Source organism: Sarcophilus harrisii, chromosome 2, assembly GCF_902635505.1.
Source record: "Sarcophilus harrisii chromosome 2, mSarHar1.11, whole genome shotgun sequence".
NCBI lineage: Eukaryota > Metazoa > Chordata > Mammalia > Dasyuromorphia > Dasyuridae > Sarcophilus > Sarcophilus harrisii.
Genome location: NC_045427.1, coordinates 425,538,001 through 425,560,825, shown reverse-complemented (window position 1 = coordinate 425,560,825; position 22,825 = coordinate 425,538,001). Strand labels below are relative to the sequence as shown.

The window sequence follows — 22,825 nt, the reverse complement described above, 5'->3', positions numbered from 1 at the left end:
TATTACTCTTTTGTGAGTTTGTTTACCTTTTGTGAAACCCCTGGTGGTCTTAGTCCAGGGTGTGCTGGAAAATGCTTAATGTCAGCTTTTTGGAAACCATAGATTAATGATATACTTTTAGGTTTAATCCACATTATCTACATTTTGTCCACTACTTTCTTACGTCTAGACAATCAACAAAATGCTAACTCAAGCTCTGATTTATAGAATTTGATAATTTCTGAGATATAAAAGCTTATAATGAAAGTTTAACAATCAGCTTGAGAACTGGTATGAACTGCTCCCAGTACACCTTTAGTGCCTAAGATGTGAAGGTAGGAGGATAGAGAATCCTGAATGGAGTAATCTAAGTGTTTTCATTTAGCAATGAAGAACAGGAAGGATCAGTTTAAAGAAATAGCTATTTTATTGAGTCCTGAGTATGTATCCTCAGAGTTCTGCCCCCTTTTCCAAGAAACTACATCCAGTGAAGAGCTATGTTAGGTACTATCCTAATTTATCTGATCTGGATTTTTAAGAAGGTATGGTATTTTGGAAAGAATACTATGTCAGGAGTCTGGAATTCTAGTTCTGGTTGTACCATTAACTTGGTGTGTGACTGCGACTTCCCCTAAACCTCAATTTTCTCACCTGTAAAATAAGGTCACTAAACTAAATGGTATCTAAAAGTAGCTTCAACTTCAGATATTCTTTGACTACCATTTTGGATATGTCCAATAACTCTTCTCCTCTTTACTTGAATGATGTGGACATAACTTGGGAAATACTGAGCTATTTTGGTCTCTGTAGGGATAGTTCTCAGTTTTTCAGATTAAAACCAGATTTTTTTGGATCACAATCAACAAGTATTTCTTTAAGTACCTACTATATGCCAAACAATTTAGCAAATTATGGGGGGGAAAGACAAAAGACAATCCCTGTCCTCAAGGAGCTGCAGATATAATAGGGGAGATAATCTACAAACTACTATACACAAATAAGAAATATACAAGATAAATTGGAGTCAGAGAGAGAAAGCACTAAGATTAAGAAAGCCTTGAAAAGGTTTTTTTTCCCAGAAAATAGAACTTTATCTGAGACTTGCAGTGAGCCAGAAAACAGAAGCAATGAGGGCCAGAGGCATTAGGGATAACCAGTGAGAAAGAATATCTTATGAGAAGAACAGTAAGGAGGATGTCATTAGATTGCAGAATAAGAGGGTAAAGTAAAGAGTAAGAGCCCATAAATTATAACTGAGGAATCTATCCTTTATGCTTAATATCCTCCAGTAATCAAATGGTCACATATCGAGCTGAAAAGATAATGATAAATGTTGGAGGGGATGTGGGAAAACTGGGACACTAATGCATTGCAGGTGGAGTTGTGAACGGATTCAGACATTCTGGAGAGCAATTTGGAACTATACTCAAAGGATAATCAAATTGTGCCTACCCTTTGACCCAGCAATGTTTCTATGGACTGTATTCAAAGAGATTATAAAAGGGGTAAAAGGATCCACATATGTAAAATATGTTTGCAGCAGCTTTTTTTGTAGTGGCAAGGAACTGGAAATTGAATGGATGCCCCTTAGTTGGGGAATGGCTGAATAAGTTATGGTATACAAATGTAATAGAATATTATTATTGTATAAGAAACAATGAGCAGGCTGATTTCAGAAAAACCTGGAAAGATTTACATGAACTAATGCTGAGTGAAGTGAGCAGAACCAGGAGAACACTAGACACAGTAACAACAAGATTATGTGATAATCCACTGTGATGGACTTGGATCTTCTCAGCAATGTGATGATTCAAGAAAATTCCAACAGACTTGGGATAGAACACGTCATCTATAACCAGAGATAGAACTATGAAGACTGAAAGTGGATTAAAGCATAATATTTTCATCTTTCTTTGATTTTTCTATCTCATGGTTTATTTCTTTTGATCTGATTTTTCTTGTACAACATGACAAATGCGAAAATATGTTTTAAAGGATTGTACATGTTTAACTTAAATTGCTTGCTGTTTTGAGCAGGTAAGGGAGAGAGCGAGAAAAAAATTTGGAACACAAAATCTTATAAAATGAATTTTGGAAACTATATTTATGTGTATTTGGATTGAGGGGGAAAAATGACAAGAAAACATCATTTACATCTCCAAAAATTGGCTTAAAGTAGGGGTTCTTAACCTTTGGGAGAGGTCATGGATCCCTTTGGCAGTCTGATAAAATTTATGAAATACTTAAAATAAGATTGCCCAAAAAACCCACCCACAATCAAGGTTAAATAACCTAACCTGGGTCACAGAGCTAATAATTATCTGAGACAAGATTTGAACTTAGGCCCTCTTGACTCCAGGGCAGTGTTCTATTCACTATTCCACATAATTGTTCCTCAGAATAAAACTTTTAAATGTCTAAAAAAATGAAATATAAAGGATTACAAAAGAAACCCAAGGCTAATGAAATAAAGATATAATTATTTTCTCTTTAAAAATTCACAGATTTTGAAATTTTTCAATGGGCCCTCACATGTCTATGGAATCCCCATATTACCAACCTCTTTTAAGGGAAGGGTTGCTTTGTATTTTCTATTTGATCTCCCTGAAAGAACAGAAGAAAAGCAGTATATAACATAGGCTCATAATATTTGAGAGTTGGAAAGGACCTGTATTCCACAGTCTAACTTTCATTCACAAGAGTTTGTATAAAATTTGGGCTGAAGATACATTATTATATGTAGATTATTTAGTTCAATCTCCCCATTTAGAGGGGAAACTCAAGGTCAGAAAGAGGAAGTGACTGTTCCACAGTCACAGAACTAGGAAGAAGCAGAGCGGGTACTTCTGATGCCCATTTCAGTCAGTATTCTCTGAAGAGAGAAGGAAAGGAGAAAAGGAAACAAACATTTCTTAAGAGCCTACTATATGCCAGGTACTGTGCTAAGCTTTACAGATATTATTTCTTTAGATGCTCACAACAACCCTGGGAAATAGGTGTTATTCCCCATTTTACAGATGAAGAAACTGAGGCAGGCAGCAGTTAACAGCTTACCCAGGATCACAGTGACAGAAAGTATCTGAGACCTTCCTGACTCCAGGTCTGGAGCTTTAACCACCATGCTGCCTCTAAGACAGTGGGAAGGGTGACAAAGAAGGCAGATGAGAAGCCCATCAGCCAGCCGAGCACATACCTGCAGTGGACCACTATGGGCCCTGCTTCAGGAGGGTTGAGGAATTTCACCTGCCGGACAAAGCCCAGTAGACCTGTGGCATAGCACGGAACCCCATGGTCAGGCCAGCTGGTGAAATGGAACAGCCGGATTTCACGGATCTCATGATAGCCTTTCTGAGGAGAAAACACAACTTGTGTCTTCTTTAATTCATAATAAGACACATCATTGCTCCCTCCCTCCCCCTCTCTAGCTGCTCCCACCAAGAGAATATGAAGAAAAATCCATTGTTCAGGTCAGAGCTGGTTCTAGAAAATGACAATAATTATAATGATAATAAAACAATGAACATTTATACAGCACTGTGTGTCAAGCACTGTGCTAAGCACTATGCAGTTATTTCATTTGAGCCTCACAACAACTCTGAGAGGTAGGTGCTATTATTATCCCCATTTGACAGATGAGAAAACTGAGGCAAATCTAAGTTAAGTGATTTGCCTGGGGTCACACAATTAGTAAGTAGATGAGGTCATATTTGAATGGAAGGTCTTCCTGACTCCAGGCCTGTCTATCTAACTCTACCAACTAGATGTCTCACTTAAACGTTTTCTTAGGGAATATCTTCAGAGGATAAGCCAACTACTACTTCAGAAGTTGTAATGCTAATTATTATTATAGTGATCCATATTTATGTAGGACTTTATATGTTACAAAATGCTTTCTTTACTAGCTAAATGGACAGTTTTACATGCAACCACTACTCTCCCTAACTTATAAAGGATGAAACTGAGGCAGAATGGAAGATCAAGTGACTTGTCTAAGAATATAAAAGCAGCTGAGAAGCAGGATTCAAGGTCAGCTCATTTGATTTCCAAATCAGATATTCTTTAATCTATCTATCCTAAAAGCATTTATGTTTCTGTGATGTACTATTACAGAAGCTTACCTTGTACTGGGGGAAAATATGTGCACAGATTAATAAACATTAAATACATGCAAAGTGAACACAAAATAATTGAAGAGAAACATCATATAGATGTCTGTTTATACAAGTATGCAAACACACATATATACACACGTTCTCATGAACACATTTTTTGGACAGGTTTATTCAGGAATTTGCTTTCTTGACTATAGACTTTTGCAATGGGTTTTGTTTTTCTTGCTTTTTACAATGGGGAGGGGAAAATGGAAAGGAGAAAGAACTGAAAATGAAATGAAATTGAAAAAAGAAAAAAATAAATATCAAAATTGTTAAAAACAAAAAGAAAAATAACAAGATTCAAAAATCTAATGATTTTTCTGAGACCCACAAACAATAAAGCATTTGCAAAGTAGGAGTCTGAAATTCTCAGTCATCTGCCTGAGCCTTGACACAACCTTTAGACTGGGGATTTTCAGCAAAGTGTCAACTCTTAAAATCTCAGAAATGTCAGATTTTGAAACAACCTTAAAAAGTCATTAAGTCCAATCTTTACCTCATCTATGGCATTTTTGACATGTGGTGGTCTGACCTCCCTCCAGTGATGGAGAACTCAGAGATTGCTATTTGTCCTTTGTTCTCAAAGAAGGCCATGACATCAGGGAGGGGATGCCATGACATGCAAGTGAATTGGATTTAAATGAGAGAAGGCTCTGCAAGGTCACCAGCCTTACTTTCTCCTCCAGAGCCATCTGGGTCCAGTGGTCAAATACAAATCAAGACAACTGGAGATGGCCCTGGATGCAGTAGGACATCCTGGCCTTTTTTAAGCTAAGATCTTTAAGAGGTCTCAGTTTGACTTGAGGAAATGACTATTCAATGACTAAGGTTAGGTAAGAATTGAGGCAGAAAATAGCCTCTTTCACCTAGTCAAAAAAAAAAAAGAAAAGAAAAGAAAAGGAAATCAATTTGGGAGGTGAAGTCCTCAGGATTTCTGACCCAGCAACACTTGCTTTTTATATTCACTCTAAGGCCTTCAGCCCCCAAACAGAGATCTGGTAGGCTTGGTCTAGGACCTTCTGTTGGTCAATCACTACTCCCTGCAGATCTTGCTGCTACTGGACAGCTCTGATAGTTATAAAGATTTTCCTTCCACTGAGTCAAAATTTCCTTCCTATAGCTCCCAGTTCTGATCTCTGGGACCAAGAATAGAAAGGCTAATTTTTTCCTCTATGTGATGTCCCCTTGTTTATAACAATTAGTTCCCCTTCCCCTTTCTAGCCTTTTCCTGGTTAAGCATTTCTATTTTCTTCAATTGGATAAAGAAAAGTTGGTCTATTATTCCCCTTGTGCTAACTGAGAGTTTCTTAACTTCTTTTTATGCTATGGACTGAGCACTTTAGTAATGTGGTGAAACTTATGGACTCCCTTCTGCAAATGTTTTTAAATGCATAAAAAGCACATGGGATTACAAAAGAAAATAATTATAATGAAATATAAATGACCAAACTATTAATGAAAAAAAATAAGTTCACAAATCAAAGGTTAACAACTTCTGCTCTATGGTTCTCATGTAGAACAAGGTAATATTGTTCAGTTCTTTCAAACTCTTAATGACCCCATTTGGGGTTTTCTTGGCAAAGATACTTGCCATTTCCTGCTCATTTTGCAGGTGAGGAAACTGAGCAAAAAATGTTAAGCGACTCTCCCAGGATTACATTGCTAAGAAGTATCTGAGGCTGGATTTGAATTCATGGCTTCCTAACTCCAGGCTAGGGACTATCTACTATGCTTCTAGCTGCCCTCAAGGTAACATTAATTTTTGCTATCATGTCATAGGTGACTGATGTTGAACTTCCAATATACTCAGCAGTTGGTGGCTAGCATCCAGACTACTTGCCATATATCCTGACACTGCACCTCATCATTTTCTCCCCCATCTCCTCTTAGGATTTTTCTTCATATTCTCTTGGTGGGACTTCCTAGACAAGACCTACGGGAAATGTCCTTCAAAAAAAAAAAAAAAAAAAAAACGCTCTCCTGCCTGCAGCTACCTGCTGGGGTGATTTAATCTTCTTATCCCTAGAACTCTGCACTTTGGGGCAGTAAGCAATTGTACAATCTAAGCTAGCCAGGAATAGACCAATGCTTTCCAACTACCCACACCAGACATCTTGCTATCTGCTCTCCTCTCTATTCTATCTCTTACTCTGAGAATAGTAACCAAAATATTATGACTATTACTTCTGCATAATGTATAAGATCACCTGTTTTATTATTCCACTTACCATTTCTCTGATTTTCAGAAATCAAAACTTCCGGCCAATAACTAGTTATAAGGATGTGTGTGATTTCCCTTATCAGAATGTCTGTTACTAGAGGGGAAGGATGGCTTTGCTTTTGGATTCCCAGCCACTATCACAGTACTTAGCATACAATAAGCACATAAGAAATGTTTTTCTTTTTCATTCATTCATCCATCTTTCCATTCCCTCCTCTTTATTCCTTCTCCTGTCTTTTTCTCTCTGTGAAATGCTCTCCCTTCTTAGGAGAATTATTCCCTTTCCCAATCACCAGTCTTTTCCATAGTTCATATTGGCCCATTCCCCTAATTCAGGCAAAATAAATTTCCAAACCCAAATGTTAAAATCAATTGATATAGATGAATCTTAGTGCAAGGATAAAATGAAGTTATATAGAGCTATAGTGAATATATACATATAGTACACACATAGTGAAATATACCCATAACAGCAAACTGGCCTTCCCCAGTTGCATTTAGAGGAGTAAAAAGGAATAGACAGGGAACTAGGAAGTAGTGGTCAGTCATTGTCCATAGCTAAAAATCATGCATTTCCTCCTGTTTCTTTCTTAAATATCTTGGCAAGTTCTTTCATTTCCCAAATGAGGTTTCGTGATTAACATCCCCAAAATAGGCTTACCTTCTGAACAGTAAATGTGCGTATGACATACTCAGCCAGCGGCTCTGTTTCGATTAATGTGACTTTAATATCTCCATAAACTTCTGTATCATCTGGCCAATACCTAACACATTTCACCTGCAGCAAAAGGAAAGAGAACAGAAAACAGGAAGGGTAAAACTCAGCTTGTGGAGATGAGAACTAACCTTAAGATGAGCTTTCATTTTAATAAACAAGTGGGACTTAATAGGGATTTCAAACTAAATGTACCTAGATATCCTAGGTCAGTGGGTGGCTGCCCTACTATGTGTCTCAGAAATGGTCTAACATAGATGCAAAAACATGAAAGACTGAAAAAGGAGGCAGAGAATGAAGGATAACACAAAGATAGCCTGAGGGCTGCATGAGCACCCAGGTCAAAGTGAAAGAGCCAGAAGCAGGTCTTCACCATATTGGGAGGATAATGAGATAATGGAGCCATTCAAATATAGGAGGATAAAAATGCCTTGGTTGGACAGCCACCATGCTGGGCATGACCAAATTAACTGTAGTGCCTTGAGGCGATGGAGCAGTGTGAAACTCCAGTCAGTTTAAGCAAGGTAAGTGCTATCACCGTATAAAAAAGTTTAGAGTGAAAACTGGAGAGAAATGGGGATGAGGGTAGAAAGGTAACAATGGGGTGAAGAAGGCAAAAGCTGAGGGATGAATTAGAGGTAAACACTGAGGCCTCAGACCCCAAAAGTGTCTTGGGGTCCCAATAGTATGGAGAGAGTATGTAAGTATATTTGTTATAGCAGAGCTTCTTCAACTGTGGGTCACAACCCCATATGGGGTCATGTAACTGAATGTGGGGGTCACAAAATTATGAATTATTATCAGTAAGTGTTTAATTTGTATACCTATTTTATATGCCTATTAGATACCTGGGGTTGCATAAAAATTTCTGTAGGAGAACAGATAATTTTTTATGCAACCCTATATATATATAGGCATATAAATTTTTATATCTTTAGACAAAAAAGGGGTCATGAACGGAAAAAGTTTAAGAAGCCCTGCTCTATAGGACCCATTCTTTGTGACATCTCTCTAAGGGCAGCTAACTTCATGAAGAAGATAGAGACCAAGAATGGAGTTTTACTTTACCTTAGCTTTTGTGGCTACTGGAGAAATCATTATCTAAGTAGCTTACCCTTCCCACTTCCACAAGATTTGTCACCATCACAACACTGGCTGAATTCTCCTGCCAAATCATCCTCCAAAAGTCCTTGACAGTTTCTTGCATTGGACCTACCAAGAAAGAAAAAAATATTGGAATCTTAGAATTTCCAGATGCAACAGTAGTTAGTCCCTTATTCATGGTGCCTTAAGGTGGGGTATGGAATTAAGGACTATTGGAAAAGCCTGGTAAACAATGATAATAATGGAGCTCAGTGTCTGTGCTTAAGTATGAGAGCTGGACTCTTGACTGTCTTTGGCTGATAACTTGAAGAAATAGTCTGAAAAAGTCACTGAAGACTCAATTCTCATTTAGTGCATTCATTTTAGGAGAGTATGAGCATCCAGTTCCAAAATTACAGTTGGACCTATCATTACAGTACAGCAAAATGTCTTTTTAATCATTCAAAGAGCATTTGTTAATATGTATCAAATCCAATCCTAGGTTACAAAGACACAAATCAAAAATAATGCCAGACTTCAAGATACTTACATGTTGAGGGAAGGGGGTTAAAGTGGGGCAGGAAAACAGCATTTACACAGACCTTAAAATCATCAATTTTGAGTTGCAAGGGACTTTTCAGGCCATTGAGTCCAATTCCCTTATCTTCCAGATGAGAAAAATAATATACAGGGAGTTAAAAGATTTATCCAAGGTCACAGAACTAGTAAGTATCTGAGATGAGATTTAAATTCAAGTCTTCCTGATTCCAAATCCAGCAATCCATCTGCTACAATATTGAGCTATTTCAACATTGCTATCCCTTCCTGAGCAATGATTGAGAGACATTGGATGAGGAAGAAAAAGAATTCTGGGTCATTAAAGCTAAAATACATACAAATAGACAATCTATGATTTACTACCAAGAAAGACTAGTTTTGAATTCCACCTTGGACACTGTTTGGTCCCAAGCAAATTACTTTACCTATTGAAACCTTAGTTTCTTCATTTATTAATTGAATATAATAATACTACTTCCCTCACAATGTTGTTATGCTATTTAAATGAGATAGTGTATGGAAAAGGCTTTTATGCTAATCAAATAAGATAATGTATGTAAAAGGCTTTGCAAATATTTAAGTGCCATGAAAAAAGTGTCAGCTATTTTTATTATACCCATACCTTGTTAGGACTGTCCTTTTCTAAAAATCCCTTAGCTTTTGTTAAGGAACTTTGACATTCACTATAAGCTGATCTCAGAGTTAACATTTCCAAAGCTTGCTCTTGTTTTAAAAAGAGCTCTGTGAAGTTCGTTGTGTAGTACTGTTGTTCCCAAAAAGTTGAAGTAGTTGGAGTGGCAAGTTTCAAGGTGACAGACATGGATACTAGGTGGCAGAGCCAAGATATTACAATTTGAAGTTGGAAGGGCACTGACACTAACATCAGAGGATCTGGCTTCCTTGTGATGCTTACTACCTGTGCTGTAGGTAGTCACCTATCTTCTCTGGGGTTCAGTTTCCTTATTTGTAAAATGAGGAGAGTTAGACTAGATAAACTCTTCCAGAGGCTTCTTTCTGATTTAGGTCTATGATTTTTATTTTACAAAGGGAATAAGTTAATCAAAACTGTAGTTCTTTTATTATGCTTCAAAAATCTGCTAACTCTAGATTCCTCTAACTCATCCCACTTCATAGAGGGTTTGTGCAAATACGTCATGCAGCTTTTTACTACTTATACAGACAATGTCTATGTGTTTTTAGGGGCAGGAGCAGAACAGAACTTCATGATTTGCCCCAAAGCCCTGAACCACCTTAAGGAAGGCCCTCCACCCAGGGGAGTCTGTCATCTCTGATATGCACAGCTGTCTTGACAATTGTGACTCGCATGGCAATCCAGACCTGGTGTGCTGATGTGCAAAGCAGTCCATGGAACAATTGACTAAGAAATGCTGAAGCAGCCCCTGTTTCCTGTCACAGCATTTGGGTTTTGAGCCTGATCCCCCAGAGTGTTCTTTAGAATATTCCCTGGGGGGGAACTGGAGCTAATTAACATTTGCTTACTATGTTGTTTGGTTGCTATATTGACCTTGGTTGCTCCTTGATCATCTGAGAATCTTAAAATTATGGAAAGTCAGATGTCAAAGGGGTCCTAGAGATCCGCTGGAGCAGTAGTTTCCAAACTTTTTTGATCAACAAAACATTTTTACCACCTTCAGTACATGTACAAAGTTATATACATACTATAACCTATATCAAATTGCTTGCCTTCTCAATGCCAGGTTAAAGAGGGAAGGTAGGAAAGAATTTGGAACTTAAATTTTTAAAAATATATATATATATAAAAACTGGGGGGAAAAGTGACATATACATGCACTACTATACCTATATACAGTAAAAAATTCATGCTAAAATAGAACATTTTTAAAAAGGTATAAGATAAAGATGAAACAATAATTGATCCTAGAGACAATAGGGAGCCACTGGAATTTGCTGAATATCAGAGTGACAGAGTCAGATCTGTGCTTTATGAAAAAATCATTTTGGAAGCTATATGGAATGAATTGGAGAGGAAAGGAATTAGAGATTCATTAGGAGTGGCTATTAAAATAGTTCAGGTAAGAGGGAATAAGAATTAGACTCTGGCAGGGGCCAGTTTGTGTGTGAATGGAAGGAACAGATGAGAGATCTGGAGGTAAAAATAAATTGGCAATGGAATGAATACATGGGGTGAGAGAAAAAGGGAGGATTTGAAGATGATACAAAGGTTGTGAACTTGGGTTATTTGAACAACGGATATTTTACATTTTCTCCTCTTTTTTCATTCATTTAATTTCATTTGATTGATTCTTGATGTCTCACGAAGTCATTAGCTTCCACTGGCTTAATTCTAATTTTAAGGAATCATTTTCTTCAGTAAACTTTTGTATTCCTTTCCCACTTTGGTCATTTCTACTTTTAAGGAGTTTTTTTTTTTTTTTCAGTAGATTTCTGTATCTCCTTTTCCATTTGACCAATTCTATTTTTAAAGTTTTCTTTTTCCAAGCTGTTGCCTCTTTTTTCATGATTCTCTTACATAATTCTCATTTCTTTTCTCAATTTTTCTTCTACCTCTAATTTGATTTTTAAAATTCATTTTTTGAGTTCTTCATAAAGACTTTTTTTCACATTTCTCTGATTTCACATGCAGGTATTTTGACATTGCTATCCTATTCGAAGTGGGAACTTTAATCTTCCCTGTTGCCATAGTAACTTTCTATAGTTAGGGCTTTTGTTTGTGTGTTTTTTATTTCTATTTATTTTCTAGCCTGAAATTTTTATTTCATTATTTTTAAAATTGAGCTCTGCTCCTAAGGTACAGGGGACATTGTCCCAAGCTTCTTGTGTCAAAGACCAGGGAACTGATTTCCTGGCTTTCTGTACTTGGCCTTCAAGGCTGGCAGCTCTCTGGCCACCCTGGTGATTTTTGGCCTTACAAAGGCCTCTAGGCCTGCCAGGCCTGACTAGTAGCCTGCCTCTTCGGAATTGGAGGTCTCCCAGCTGGCCAGCTTTGTCTGGCATGCTGGGGCAAGAACATAGGACTTTAGTTGCTGGGTTATGGTCCTCTTTTACACAAATGAGACAGACCATTCCTGTAGTCCTAAGTTATCTTGGGCTTTCACCCTGTCCTTTTGTGGGTTTTGTCACTCCAGAATTCATTTTTGAGGTGTGATTTAAAGTTATTTTAAGGGAAATTGGGGAGAGCTCAAGCAACTTCCTACTTTTTCTCTACATCTTGGCTTAACCTCCACCCTGGTTGTCTTTCTGAATTTCATATTCTCTCTCACCTTCCATATCCAATCTGCTGCCAAGTCTTGTTGAATTTGTCTTTGTAACATCGCTGAGATATATATTTCCCTCCTTTTTAGGACCCTGACATCACCATGGTCTAGACCCTAAATTATTTTAATAGCCTGAAGATTTGTCTTCCTTTCTCAAGTCTCTCCTTATTCCAGTCCATCCTCTACTCAGCTGTTTGATGCTCCTAAACCTCAAATCTGACCACATTAACTCCCTTTCTTCCCATTAACGTATAGAAGATAAACTCCAGTGACTTCCTCCTACCTCTAGGATCAGGTACAGATCCTGTTTGACATTCAAAGATCTTTATTTTCTCATGACATTCTACCTTCCTAGTTTTCTTATATCTTGCATTCTCTCCCACATACTTTACTATCCAGAGTGCCTTGCTAGTGTGACTATTCCTCATACAAGACATTTCATCTTTTAATTCTGTGTACTTTTACAGGCTGTTCCCCTTGTCTGGAATTCTCTTCCTGTTTATCTCCATCTCCTGGTCTCCTTGGCTTCCTTCAAATCTCAACTAAAATTCCCCTTTCTACAAGAAGTCTGTTCAAATCTCCCTTAATACCCTTGCTTTTCCTCTGTGATCATCTCCAATTTATCCTGTATTTATCTTGTTAATATGTAGTTGTTTGCATATTGTCTCCCCCATTTTAATATGACCTCCCAAGAATAGACACTGATTTTTTCTTCTGTTTTTGAGTCTGTGGTGTTTAGCACCGTGTCTGGCCTATAATAAGGGGAGGATTTCCCCAGTTAATTCAGTTATACCTGCTGCTGTGTATGTATTGATAGAGATTTAATTATACCTGCTTGAAGCAGCCTATGACATCCTCAAAAAGGGGGAATTGATTGTTTTCAAATCTGAAAAAGCTGGCTGGTAGAGTTTGGAAGATGAAGTTGATATAATGTGATTTTGTGGTCCTCTGACCTTGGGGAGCTTCTGTTCTAATGTGTCAGTGTTCCTTGGTCTTCGGGCTTTGGAATGTACCTCAGGAAACTGGCAAACCAAATCTATCTGATTCTGACCATTCCTTAGCCAGAGAGCTTCTGGCCTCAGGAAACTCCCACAGATCAAACTCCTGAGACAATAGTGAATAAGACCACTCCAATTCATTGCTGACTGGTCATCTTGTCAGTAATAATCTGATCAACCAAGAACCACTCCTTCTGGAGACCATTCCTTACCTTGAGCCATAGAATTAGAATATATATGGTAGAAGCTGGATAAAATGACCCTCCTTGGTAATGTTTCTTTACTGATTTCCCTTACAATTCAGTCCACTTGTAATGTCATACATTACTTTCAATAAATCTTGGCCCCTTGAGTGGGAGATGGGTTTGACACACCACTTTTAATCTGCTCCTAAGATTTGTTTTTTAGGCTTCAAGCTGTGAATTTTCAACTGCCCTCCAACCTGCAGATCATGGGACAACTGATATACAATTAGATGCCTTACTGCTCTTTTCAGATTTCCCACCTCCCCTCCTGGCTTTAACCAGGAGGTTATGACTCTTGTCAGTTTAAAGTAGCTACAGAAGTCTAAGATCTTTGTCTTTTATTCCAAATGAATTTGGGGGCAATTGTTTGAGGGGGGATAATAGGGGTGTGAAATTGTGTTCACTTTAGATCTGTAAAATTAACAATGAAAATTCTGTACCCTTTGATCCCTGACCCCACAGACTCCAGAGAGTCTATAAGATCATATCTTCCTGGCTGGGCTTTTCTAAGCCAAATTACCCTTTCTATTGGAGACCCTTTTCAGGAAATTCCAAATTCCAGAAGCCTTCAAAAAGAGATTTCCATTCAGTTGGAGATCTAGGCCTGGGGACTTTGGCTTTCTTTTCAACCTGAAACCTGAGTCTCAGATTTTTATAAAGGATGTTTCTAAACTCACTTCTTTGCAGAATGTCCAAAGTCTGACAGAACTTCTGTCCGCTGTGGAGAGACCCTCTTCTCAGAGAAAAACCTTTTGTTATTTTTCTGCCAGAACTTTGCCACTGAAGAAGTCAGTCTTTCTAGCAAAGCAGACTTCTCACCCAAAAATAAAGTTCCCTTTTTGCCACCTAAACCTTTTCGGGTTTGTGAATTCTTTCACACTGGACCTGCACTGACCAAAAGAGGATTCCCAAAACTCTCTGACTGCCACTAGAACCCCATCAGATTCGAGCCTGCAAATTCTTTTGAGACACCTCAGGACTCCAGTCTGGGACTATTGGGGTCCTCCCCCAACCTTAACAACCTTAACAACCTTAACTTCCCATTAACGTATAGAAGATAAACTCCAGTGACTGGAGTTTCTCAATCTTAACAAAGTAGGTATGATTGTGTTGGAGACAAATCTCTCAATTGGCCATTAAAACTTCCCACCTTTCTGATTCTTTGACCATACAATTCATGGAGTTAGACTATAATGGAGATTGAGAAGTGAGGATCTGTGATATAAACAAATCTCTTCATTTTTAAATAGATGGAAACTGAATGAAGTCCAGAGCAACAGCACTAATTTGTGTTAGAGCTCAGAGATAACCGAGGACTTGCATTTTCCTGGCCCACATCCCTTTTCAGTACATAACACTTACACTTATGTTCATAACTTTCATTTTATTATTATTATTATTGTTCTTTTCAGAGCTGATTCTGTTTCATACTCTTAAATTGCCTAGATTTTAGATTCTTTGTACTGAGTTTATAGTTTAGGAAAAAGGAACAAATCAAACCACTTAGAGAACTTGAATCAGACTCAGAATGAAAAGTGTAATGGGCTGAGGTTTGAGTTGATGCACTGAGGTCCCAAGTACGTGAGGCTAAATAGTAATTGAAGTATACTCTATTAATATACATGATTGGATAAAGAATGATCCCTGCCCACTCTCTGTGCAAGTCCTGATGTGTTGTATAGGAAATGACGATTTTGGTGGGTGGAGGCAGAGAGAGACAGGAAGAGAAGCGGGGAGAGTTTTGGGCCTGGGTTTGATACTCCTGGCTGCTGGTCGTGTGGCTGCTGGTCTAGCTAGCTTCTTGACTCAGCTACACACATTGCTATAGCCGATTCTCTTCCACTTCTGATCCTTCTTCACTGAGAATAAAGACTGACGATTTTCCCCTAACCTGAATTCCTGACTCCTGCTGATTTAAAAATAGGCGATCTTCACAGAAAAGGGATCTTAATGTGTATCCAGCCCACTAGCTTCATTTTATAGATAAGAAAACTGATGCCAAAAAATGTTAAATGATTTGACCACAGTCATGCAAATAGTGTAAATGACAGTCAGGTCTGGGACTCATTTCCTTTGACTGAAGATCCAGGTCATTACAATAGCTTAAGCACGTTTTCCTGGCATTTTACTGTTCAATATTAAGCCTATTTTTAGTTGGGATGGGACAAGCCCTGTTTCAAAGCCTGAAAAGCCTAGAGGCACAGGTGTGGTGTATCTACAATAATTATCCTCCTTTTTAATGTCATACTCTCAGGGAACTCTCAGGGAGAAGAAAAGAACACTATTCTTTATCCTTCACCTTTAATCTGAAATATTTCTGTCAGTTTATCAGCTTCCTAGTCCCTGTCATCACAAAAGTGACATTGAATTTATAGTGTTTGGGGAGACAGTTGTCCAATTTCTGCCACAGTCAGTTCCTAGTGATCTCCCCTACCCTTTCCCATTTTTACAGTTGAAATAATTCCCAACTCCAAAAGTTGATTCCCATGCTCTGAATGGTAAGGAGGTTCTGTACCCCATCATGATCCAAGACTCAAGATATTTGTATAAGTCAATCTAAGAGTTACATAAGAAAATGGTAAAATAGATGAGAAGAGATATTCCCTATTTATTGTGTTTGTAGTAGAGGACATTTCTGCAACAACCTTCCTTGTAGATCACAAAAGGTTGAAACTGGGGGACCTAATAGATCATCTCATTTAACCTTTTCATTTTATAGTTTATAGTTGAGGAAACTACAGCACAGAGAGTGAAATGCCTCTCATAGTCATGCAATTAGTAAATAGAAGAATAGAAAGGTTTCTGATGCCTTGTTCACTGCTTTATTTCACCAAATCACCTGCGTGGTTGAACAGTAAGAGGGACTAAATATTCTCTGGACTGTGGTGATAGGGCCTCAATAATTCTTCATCTCAATGACCTCTATACAAGTGAATTCCAAATGTCTATATGCAGTTTTGGTCTCTCTTTTGAGCTCTAGTCCCGCATCAACAACTGGCTTGGGAGCATTTCAAAGCTATATTCCATAGGCATCTTTCACTCTACATGTATAATTGGGAATCCATGATCTTTTTTCTAAAGCTTTTGGGACTTCCAAACTTCCTCATTTCTATTGAGAGTGCTACTATACTATTAAGACATACAGAATTGCCATCTCATTGTTAACCTTGATTAGTCATTCTCTCTCACTACCTGTATCTGAGTAACCTTCTATATCTTTTTAATTCTGTTTCTACAATATCTCTTAGAAACTGTTTTGTTTGCTCATCATCTTTGCTCAACCCCTCATTGTCTCTCATCTTAATTTTTCTGGTAGCCTCCTGATTAACCTCCCTACTTCTGGTCTCCTATCCAAGCCATCCTTTATAGAACTGCCACAGTGGCCTACTAAAATCAGATCTGACCACATTTTCCTCTGCTCAAAAATCTCCAGGACCGCTGGAAAAAAACAAAAAATCTTCTGTTTGCATTTAAATCTCGCTCGCTGCAATCTGGTTCCAGTCTACCTATGCAGAACTGTTATACATAACTGCCTTTTATATGCTCTACAGACAAACTGAGCTATGTTAGTGCTTCTCCCTACACAAGGTGTTTGATATACACTTGCTTTGCCTCTGCATAGGGTACATTTTTGGAATGCACTTCCTCCTCACTTATACTCTTCTGAATTCTTGGCTCCCTTCAGAACCCTTTCAAGTACTACCTCCTACACAAGACCTTTCCTGAGTGATAGAAAGAAAAGCATGAATAGGCATAGTGGGAGAATTTGTGATCCCTCATTTCCCTCTTCTCCTATATAGTCATTCAGATAGAGCTCTGCTCTGACAAACCTTTTGGTCACCAAAAGAAGGTGAGAAAGGAATGCACTTACCTTGAGTGGCAATGTAATGACGGGGTCGGTGATATCCCTAAATAAGAGAAGAAGAAATAGTCAATGGATATCGTTCAGAGTTGGAGGAAATAGTACATTTTTTGGCTTTGAAAATCAGTCCAACTGCTCCTTCCAGGTGTGGCTGCTGGCTCAGACAGCCTTATAAGCACATGTGAGTTGACATTATTCTTTTTTATGTACATTGTAGTCAGACTTCAGCTGCTTAGAAGGGAAACAGGGCAGAGAAGAGAAGGAACTGGCCAGTGCACACAGGTCAATAGTGGTTCGCAAAGTTTTTTTTCTCATGACAACCATGCGAAGCAGATTGGTAGGGATGGTATTAACCTCATTTTACAGATGAGAAAACTAAGGGCTAGCAAGAATGCTTTATTTCAAAGCAGGAGGGAATGGCAGAGGCCATCTACTGAAGAAGCAAACTGTTCCCTAACATCTCTGACACATGGTCACATAGAAACTACAATCTCCTAATACAGTAAATTTCATTTTTTCACACATCTAACCTTTTTGTTTAGCTGTTTATAGTCATGTCCAACTTGTTATGATCTCATCTGAGATCTAAGAGAGACTAGAGTGGTTTGCCATTTCCTTCTCCAGCTCATTTTATAGATGAAGAAACTGAGGCAAATGGGGTTAAATGACTTGCCTATGGTCACACAGTGAGTGAGGTCCAAGGCTGAATTTGAACTCAGGTCTTCCTGACTCCAGGTGCAGTACTTTATTTCTGTGCCCTTAGATTTAGCTAAAATCCACCTCTCTCCAGTACAGAGTTTAAATAATTTGACATGGATCATGCACTATTGTTAGAGAAGGAATTTGATCAATAAGCCCATTATTCTTTATGCTGTCATGATGTCCAAGTGTTTACAGAACTACTACTATTTGGCCAACCTATAACAGGCTTCATGGAGGAGAAAGAGAAATCTAGGAGTAGACTATTAAAATTGGCATTAGTGAGTCAACATCCACTTGGATAGAGGCTTCTAAAAGACTGTTTCAGAGACCTGTCTTTGGTTCTTTACTTTTCAACACTGTTACTAATGACTTAGATGAAAGCTTAGATGTCATTCTTCTCAACTTTTCAAATTATATGAAGCTAGAAGATATAATTAACACAGAGGATGAAAATGGGTCAAGATATAAAAGTTTCAACCAGTTAAAATGATGGATTGAGTTAAATAAGATGAAAACAGGAACAAATGCAAAGTTCTATATTTTGGTTCAAATAATCAACTTCACAAGTACTGAATAGTGAATATATTCATTATATATGGCCAAATAATAATGTGTATAAAATATGTGGGAATTGTTGGAGACATTGTAGAAGGAATTAATGATTAGGTAAAGTTTAGATTAGAAAACCTCTGAGATCCCTTTTAGATATGAATTTCTATGATCCTTCAATCTGTAAAATGGGGATACAATACAGATACTTTTTACAGCATGATTGTAGGAAAAGTATGACTGTTACAAATGCTATGGAAATTGAAATTATTCTTGTTATTAAGATGGGAGAGAAGAATTTACATTCTGAGCTAGTGAATCAAAATAAAATGTTGCAGTGGATCATCATTTTCCATCCCCATTTTCTACCCCTCCCCCTCCCCCCAATTTTTTTCAATCTTGAATAACTTTCATGAACTGATACAAAGTGAAGTGAGCAGAACCAGGAGAAGATTGTATAAAGTAATAGAAATACGGTACAATGATTAACTGTGAATGCGATAGCTATTCTCAGCTATCATGATAAAAATTGCTATCCACATCCAGAGGAAGAATTGATAGAGTCTGAATGCAGACTGAAGCTACTATTTTTCACTTCCTTAATTTTTTCATGTTTTTTTTCTTTTGGTCTGTTTCTTTCACAACATGACTAATATGGAAATATGTTTTACATTACATGGGCATTACATTACATAGGATATAACCTATATCAAATTGCTTACTATATTAAGGAAGGGAGAGATAAAGGATGGAAAGGGAAAATTTGGAACTCAAAATTAAAAAAAAGAATGTCAAAAATGTCTTAACATGTAATTAGGAAAATAAAATACAAGAGTAAAAATTGTTTCAAGAGTTATCTTTTGTTTTACATTACATTCATTTCCAAACAGTAGATTTCCTTTCTCCTCTATTCATTTTACTTTCCCTTGTAACAAAGATTTAAAAGGGAAAAAATATTCAGTAAGACAATTAATTTATTGACTATGCATGACAGACTATGGCATATTTCCCACATATAGACCTCACCTTTGTGATGACAGGAAGGAATCTAATTTTAGCACATGTACAATATTATTCTCTTTGACATGTTTAGGATATAGAACTAACAGTGGAACCTCCACATCTAAGAGTAGAGACAGTTTTGGTCACTTTTTTTTTGGACATGTTTTCAAATTGCTTTCCAGAATGGTTGGCCCTATTTGCAGTCCCAAAAGAGTGTTTCAGTTTTCCTGTCTTCCTACAGCTCCCACCCCCTTGACAACACACACACACATACACACACACACACACACACACACACACACACGGGTATATATTTCTAATAAAGGAAGATGGATTATTAACTTGGTATAAGAAAACTTCTACCCAGAAAAGAACTTTTAATTCATTTAAATCCCACCTACACAATACACAAATACTCTGAAAACCAGTAATAGGCCTTTTCCCATATGACTATGGGGAATGTGAAATAGGTTTGTGTCCAAAATACATTTATCTCACTCTACACTCATGCATCTGTTACTTATTTGGGACCCAGATACAATATTTATTTTTAAGCTAGTCATTTATAACAGATTCAAGTAGCCAGTGCTTTCAGAGGCATAGAAATAAAGCCAATGAACAGACGCTTTAGCCGGCAACCAGAGACTCTTGAGACACAGGCTTGCCTCGTAACGTCCATTCCAATTATCCAAATAGATTCATTTTAATGAAGCTTTATTATTTCCTTCCTTTTGTAGTGAATTAATGACCCATTCTTGGATGCACTGATTATATCATGGATATCTGGCCGGCTGTTTGGGGAGATGCTGCCTCTCCACACAGAAATGGGATGGTGGAAAGAACTGTGGGCTCCAAAAATCTGTGCTTGAGTTAGCAGTCTACTACCTACTGAATATGTGAACTTGGACTAATCATTTTACTTCTCTAAGCCTTAGTTTTTTTCATTTGAAAATTGGGGATAATAATCTCTACCCATGGCTTCAGAGAATGTGTTTGAAAGTGCTTTATAACCCTATAGGAAAGCCTTCCTCTTACAATCTATTTTTCATAGTACTGGGAGACTACTTGTTTCGTAAACATATTAAAAGTCTTCAAGTATTTCTTCTTACATCCCGGATAACATATAAACTTTTTTTTTAGACTTTTTTAGACATTTAGACATTTTTAGACATTAGACATTTAGACATTTTTTAGACATTTAGACTTCTACAGTCTTTCTCTATTCTATTTTTCCAATTTTGTTTCATTGTCTCTCTCTCCACAATTTCAAGTCCTTCCAGAATAAATTAATCCCTTTATCTCTTCTTTCCAATCTATTTTTGTTCATTTATTTCTTACTCCTAGAATGTTTTCTGATTTTGTCTTTACTATTAGCTCTCCTACCTATCTTTTAAAGCCCTTGTCTTTCAGAAAGCCCTCTCTAACTTTTGGTTATAATGACACTCCCATTCAGATATCACATACCACTTTGCATTTCTCTAATGCACATATAAATGTACTACTATGCATGTAAATTATCATTCATCTCGGTTTAAGTTTCATCTCCTTACTAGATTGTGAATTTCAGAAGGACAGATTCATGTCCTGTTTAAATTTTGTGCCATTCCCAATCTTAGTCTAGTTCTCTACACATGAGAGGCATTAAATGTTTTTAGTATTATACTTATTTATTAAATTCAGAACATCATTATTGTTAATTATTATTATTATTAACAATTAAACTAATAAATGGAATGACTCCCAAGGCTTTCAAGGACAGGAGAAAGAATGAATGAAGCCATTCCCCAACAAAGCTAGGTTAATTCAAGCTAGAATCACTCATAGGGCATTTCTTCTCATATCCAAGCAAGGTGTTTGTATTTTGCCACTTCACTTGGGAGGGCAGTAGGAGGCACAGTTAATAGAAGAAAAACACTCCTGTAGTCAGGAGGACTTGAGTTCAAATCCAGCCTCAGAACCCAGCTTGTATGACCCCAGGCAATTCACTTAACTTTATTTGCCTCAGTTTCCTCATCTAGAAAATAAGCTAGAGAAGTACATGGTTATGAGAACTCAGAGTCCTCTTCAAGTCTCAAGAAGGAAGAGTAGTAGGACTTTAGAGGAATAATGATAGCTCACATTTTTGCTTAGCATTCTATAGTCTACAAAATTGTGGTTGTTCAGTTGTGTTCCACTCTTCATGATCCTATTTGGGATTTTCTTGGTAAAGATATGGGAGTGGTTTGCTATTCCAATCTCTTTGTCAAGAAAACTTCAAATAGGTTCATGAAGAATTGAACAAAACTGAATTGAGTGAATTGAACTAAACAACTTTACCTGGGGGCTCTTACTAAATTCTAGTTGACTGGCTGAATGTTCTAACCTCAGTTGACACAAATCAGAAATCTTGATGGAGCCTTCCTTCTTCTACCTAAGCAAAAACATGTGTACTTTGTCCCATCACCTGGGGAGTCCTGTTCAATGCTAGTTGGATCATTTTATTATCACAAAATGTAAAGGGCTGAAACTCTGAAAAGGTGTACTTGAATCAGACAGCAGAACACTTAAGGCTAATTACCTATTTGCTGTGAGATAATGGTTCTATATTCATATATTTAGATGAGATGGTGATGTGATGGCTCTCCTCACCACTGATGATTGCTGAATGTGTGGTGGTGAGAAAATCATAGGCAAGGATTGCAGGGCTGAGGGAGAGAGTCAGAACTGCTTTCCTGAAGGACGAGGAGGAAAGAGAATTCAGGCTCCGACTCAAGAGTCCAGGATTCATCTTTGGTAAGTCACATGGAAGCTTGCCTGCCTCCTTCACTTCTCCTCCTAGAGACCCAGGACTTTGACTGATCCTGACTCTGACTGATCCTGAGGACTTCCAGAGAGCTAGAGTGGACATTATATCACAACCTTCAATAAAAATTATTATCCCCATTTTTCAGATGAAGAAACATAGATGTCCAGTAAGGACTATCTCTTTTTTTGTTCTTGTAGTACTTAGAAAATGAGGACACCTTGGGTTATTCAGGCTTTGAAAATTTCTAACAGAAATCTAAGAGTATTGATATAGGTCCAGAGGAAGAAAGTGAGAACCTAAGATCTCAAACGCAATTGCTCCAGGTCTACAAGTGATAGCAGATTTGGGGGTGAGAGAAAGGAAATGGAAGGGAGAAAGAAACTGCATGCTTTGGGGAGGAAGAAGTGCTATTTCTGAGAATGATCTCTCCATAGTCAAAAACTTAATGGATCTTAGTCTACTAAATATCTTTCTCAGCATAGCACCTCCATGCTGAAGGACACTTACATCAATGTAGTTGGCATTAATGTAGTCAGAATGTGGGTCTCCATCCAGCATCAGCAGTCTGACTCTTGAGTGATCATCTGAAAAGAAAGGGAGACAGGTGAGGGAAATTTTAGAAAATAATGGACCTTCTGGAGTTAGAGTGAGAGAGGAAGAAAAATCACCCATTGTATCTCAGGGCTGTATCTAAAGTGGGGCATGGGGCAGATCT

The 22,825-nt window shown here is 37.6% G+C and overlaps 1 protein-coding gene across 9 annotated transcripts in view; it reads right to left on the bottom strand.

Moving 5' to 3' along the window:
* The window catches only part of PTPRT (protein tyrosine phosphatase receptor type T), a 1,282,972-nt gene that overhangs the window by 43,353 nt on the left and 1,216,794 nt on the right, over positions 1-22,825 (bottom strand). For all 9 annotated transcript variants that reach the window (XM_031953982.1, XM_031953984.1, XM_031953985.1 and 6 more), the window contains 5 exons: positions 22,618-22,694; positions 17,082-17,118; positions 8,184-8,281; positions 7,016-7,132; positions 3,173-3,327 (listed from right to left, as the gene is read on the bottom strand). In XM_031953982.1, the coding sequence (XP_031809842.1) occupies positions 3,173-3,327; positions 7,016-7,132; positions 8,184-8,281; positions 17,082-17,118; positions 22,618-22,694 (484 nt within the window). The remainder of the gene's footprint in view (positions 1-3,172; positions 3,328-7,015; positions 7,133-8,183; positions 8,282-17,081; positions 17,119-22,617; positions 22,695-22,825) is intronic.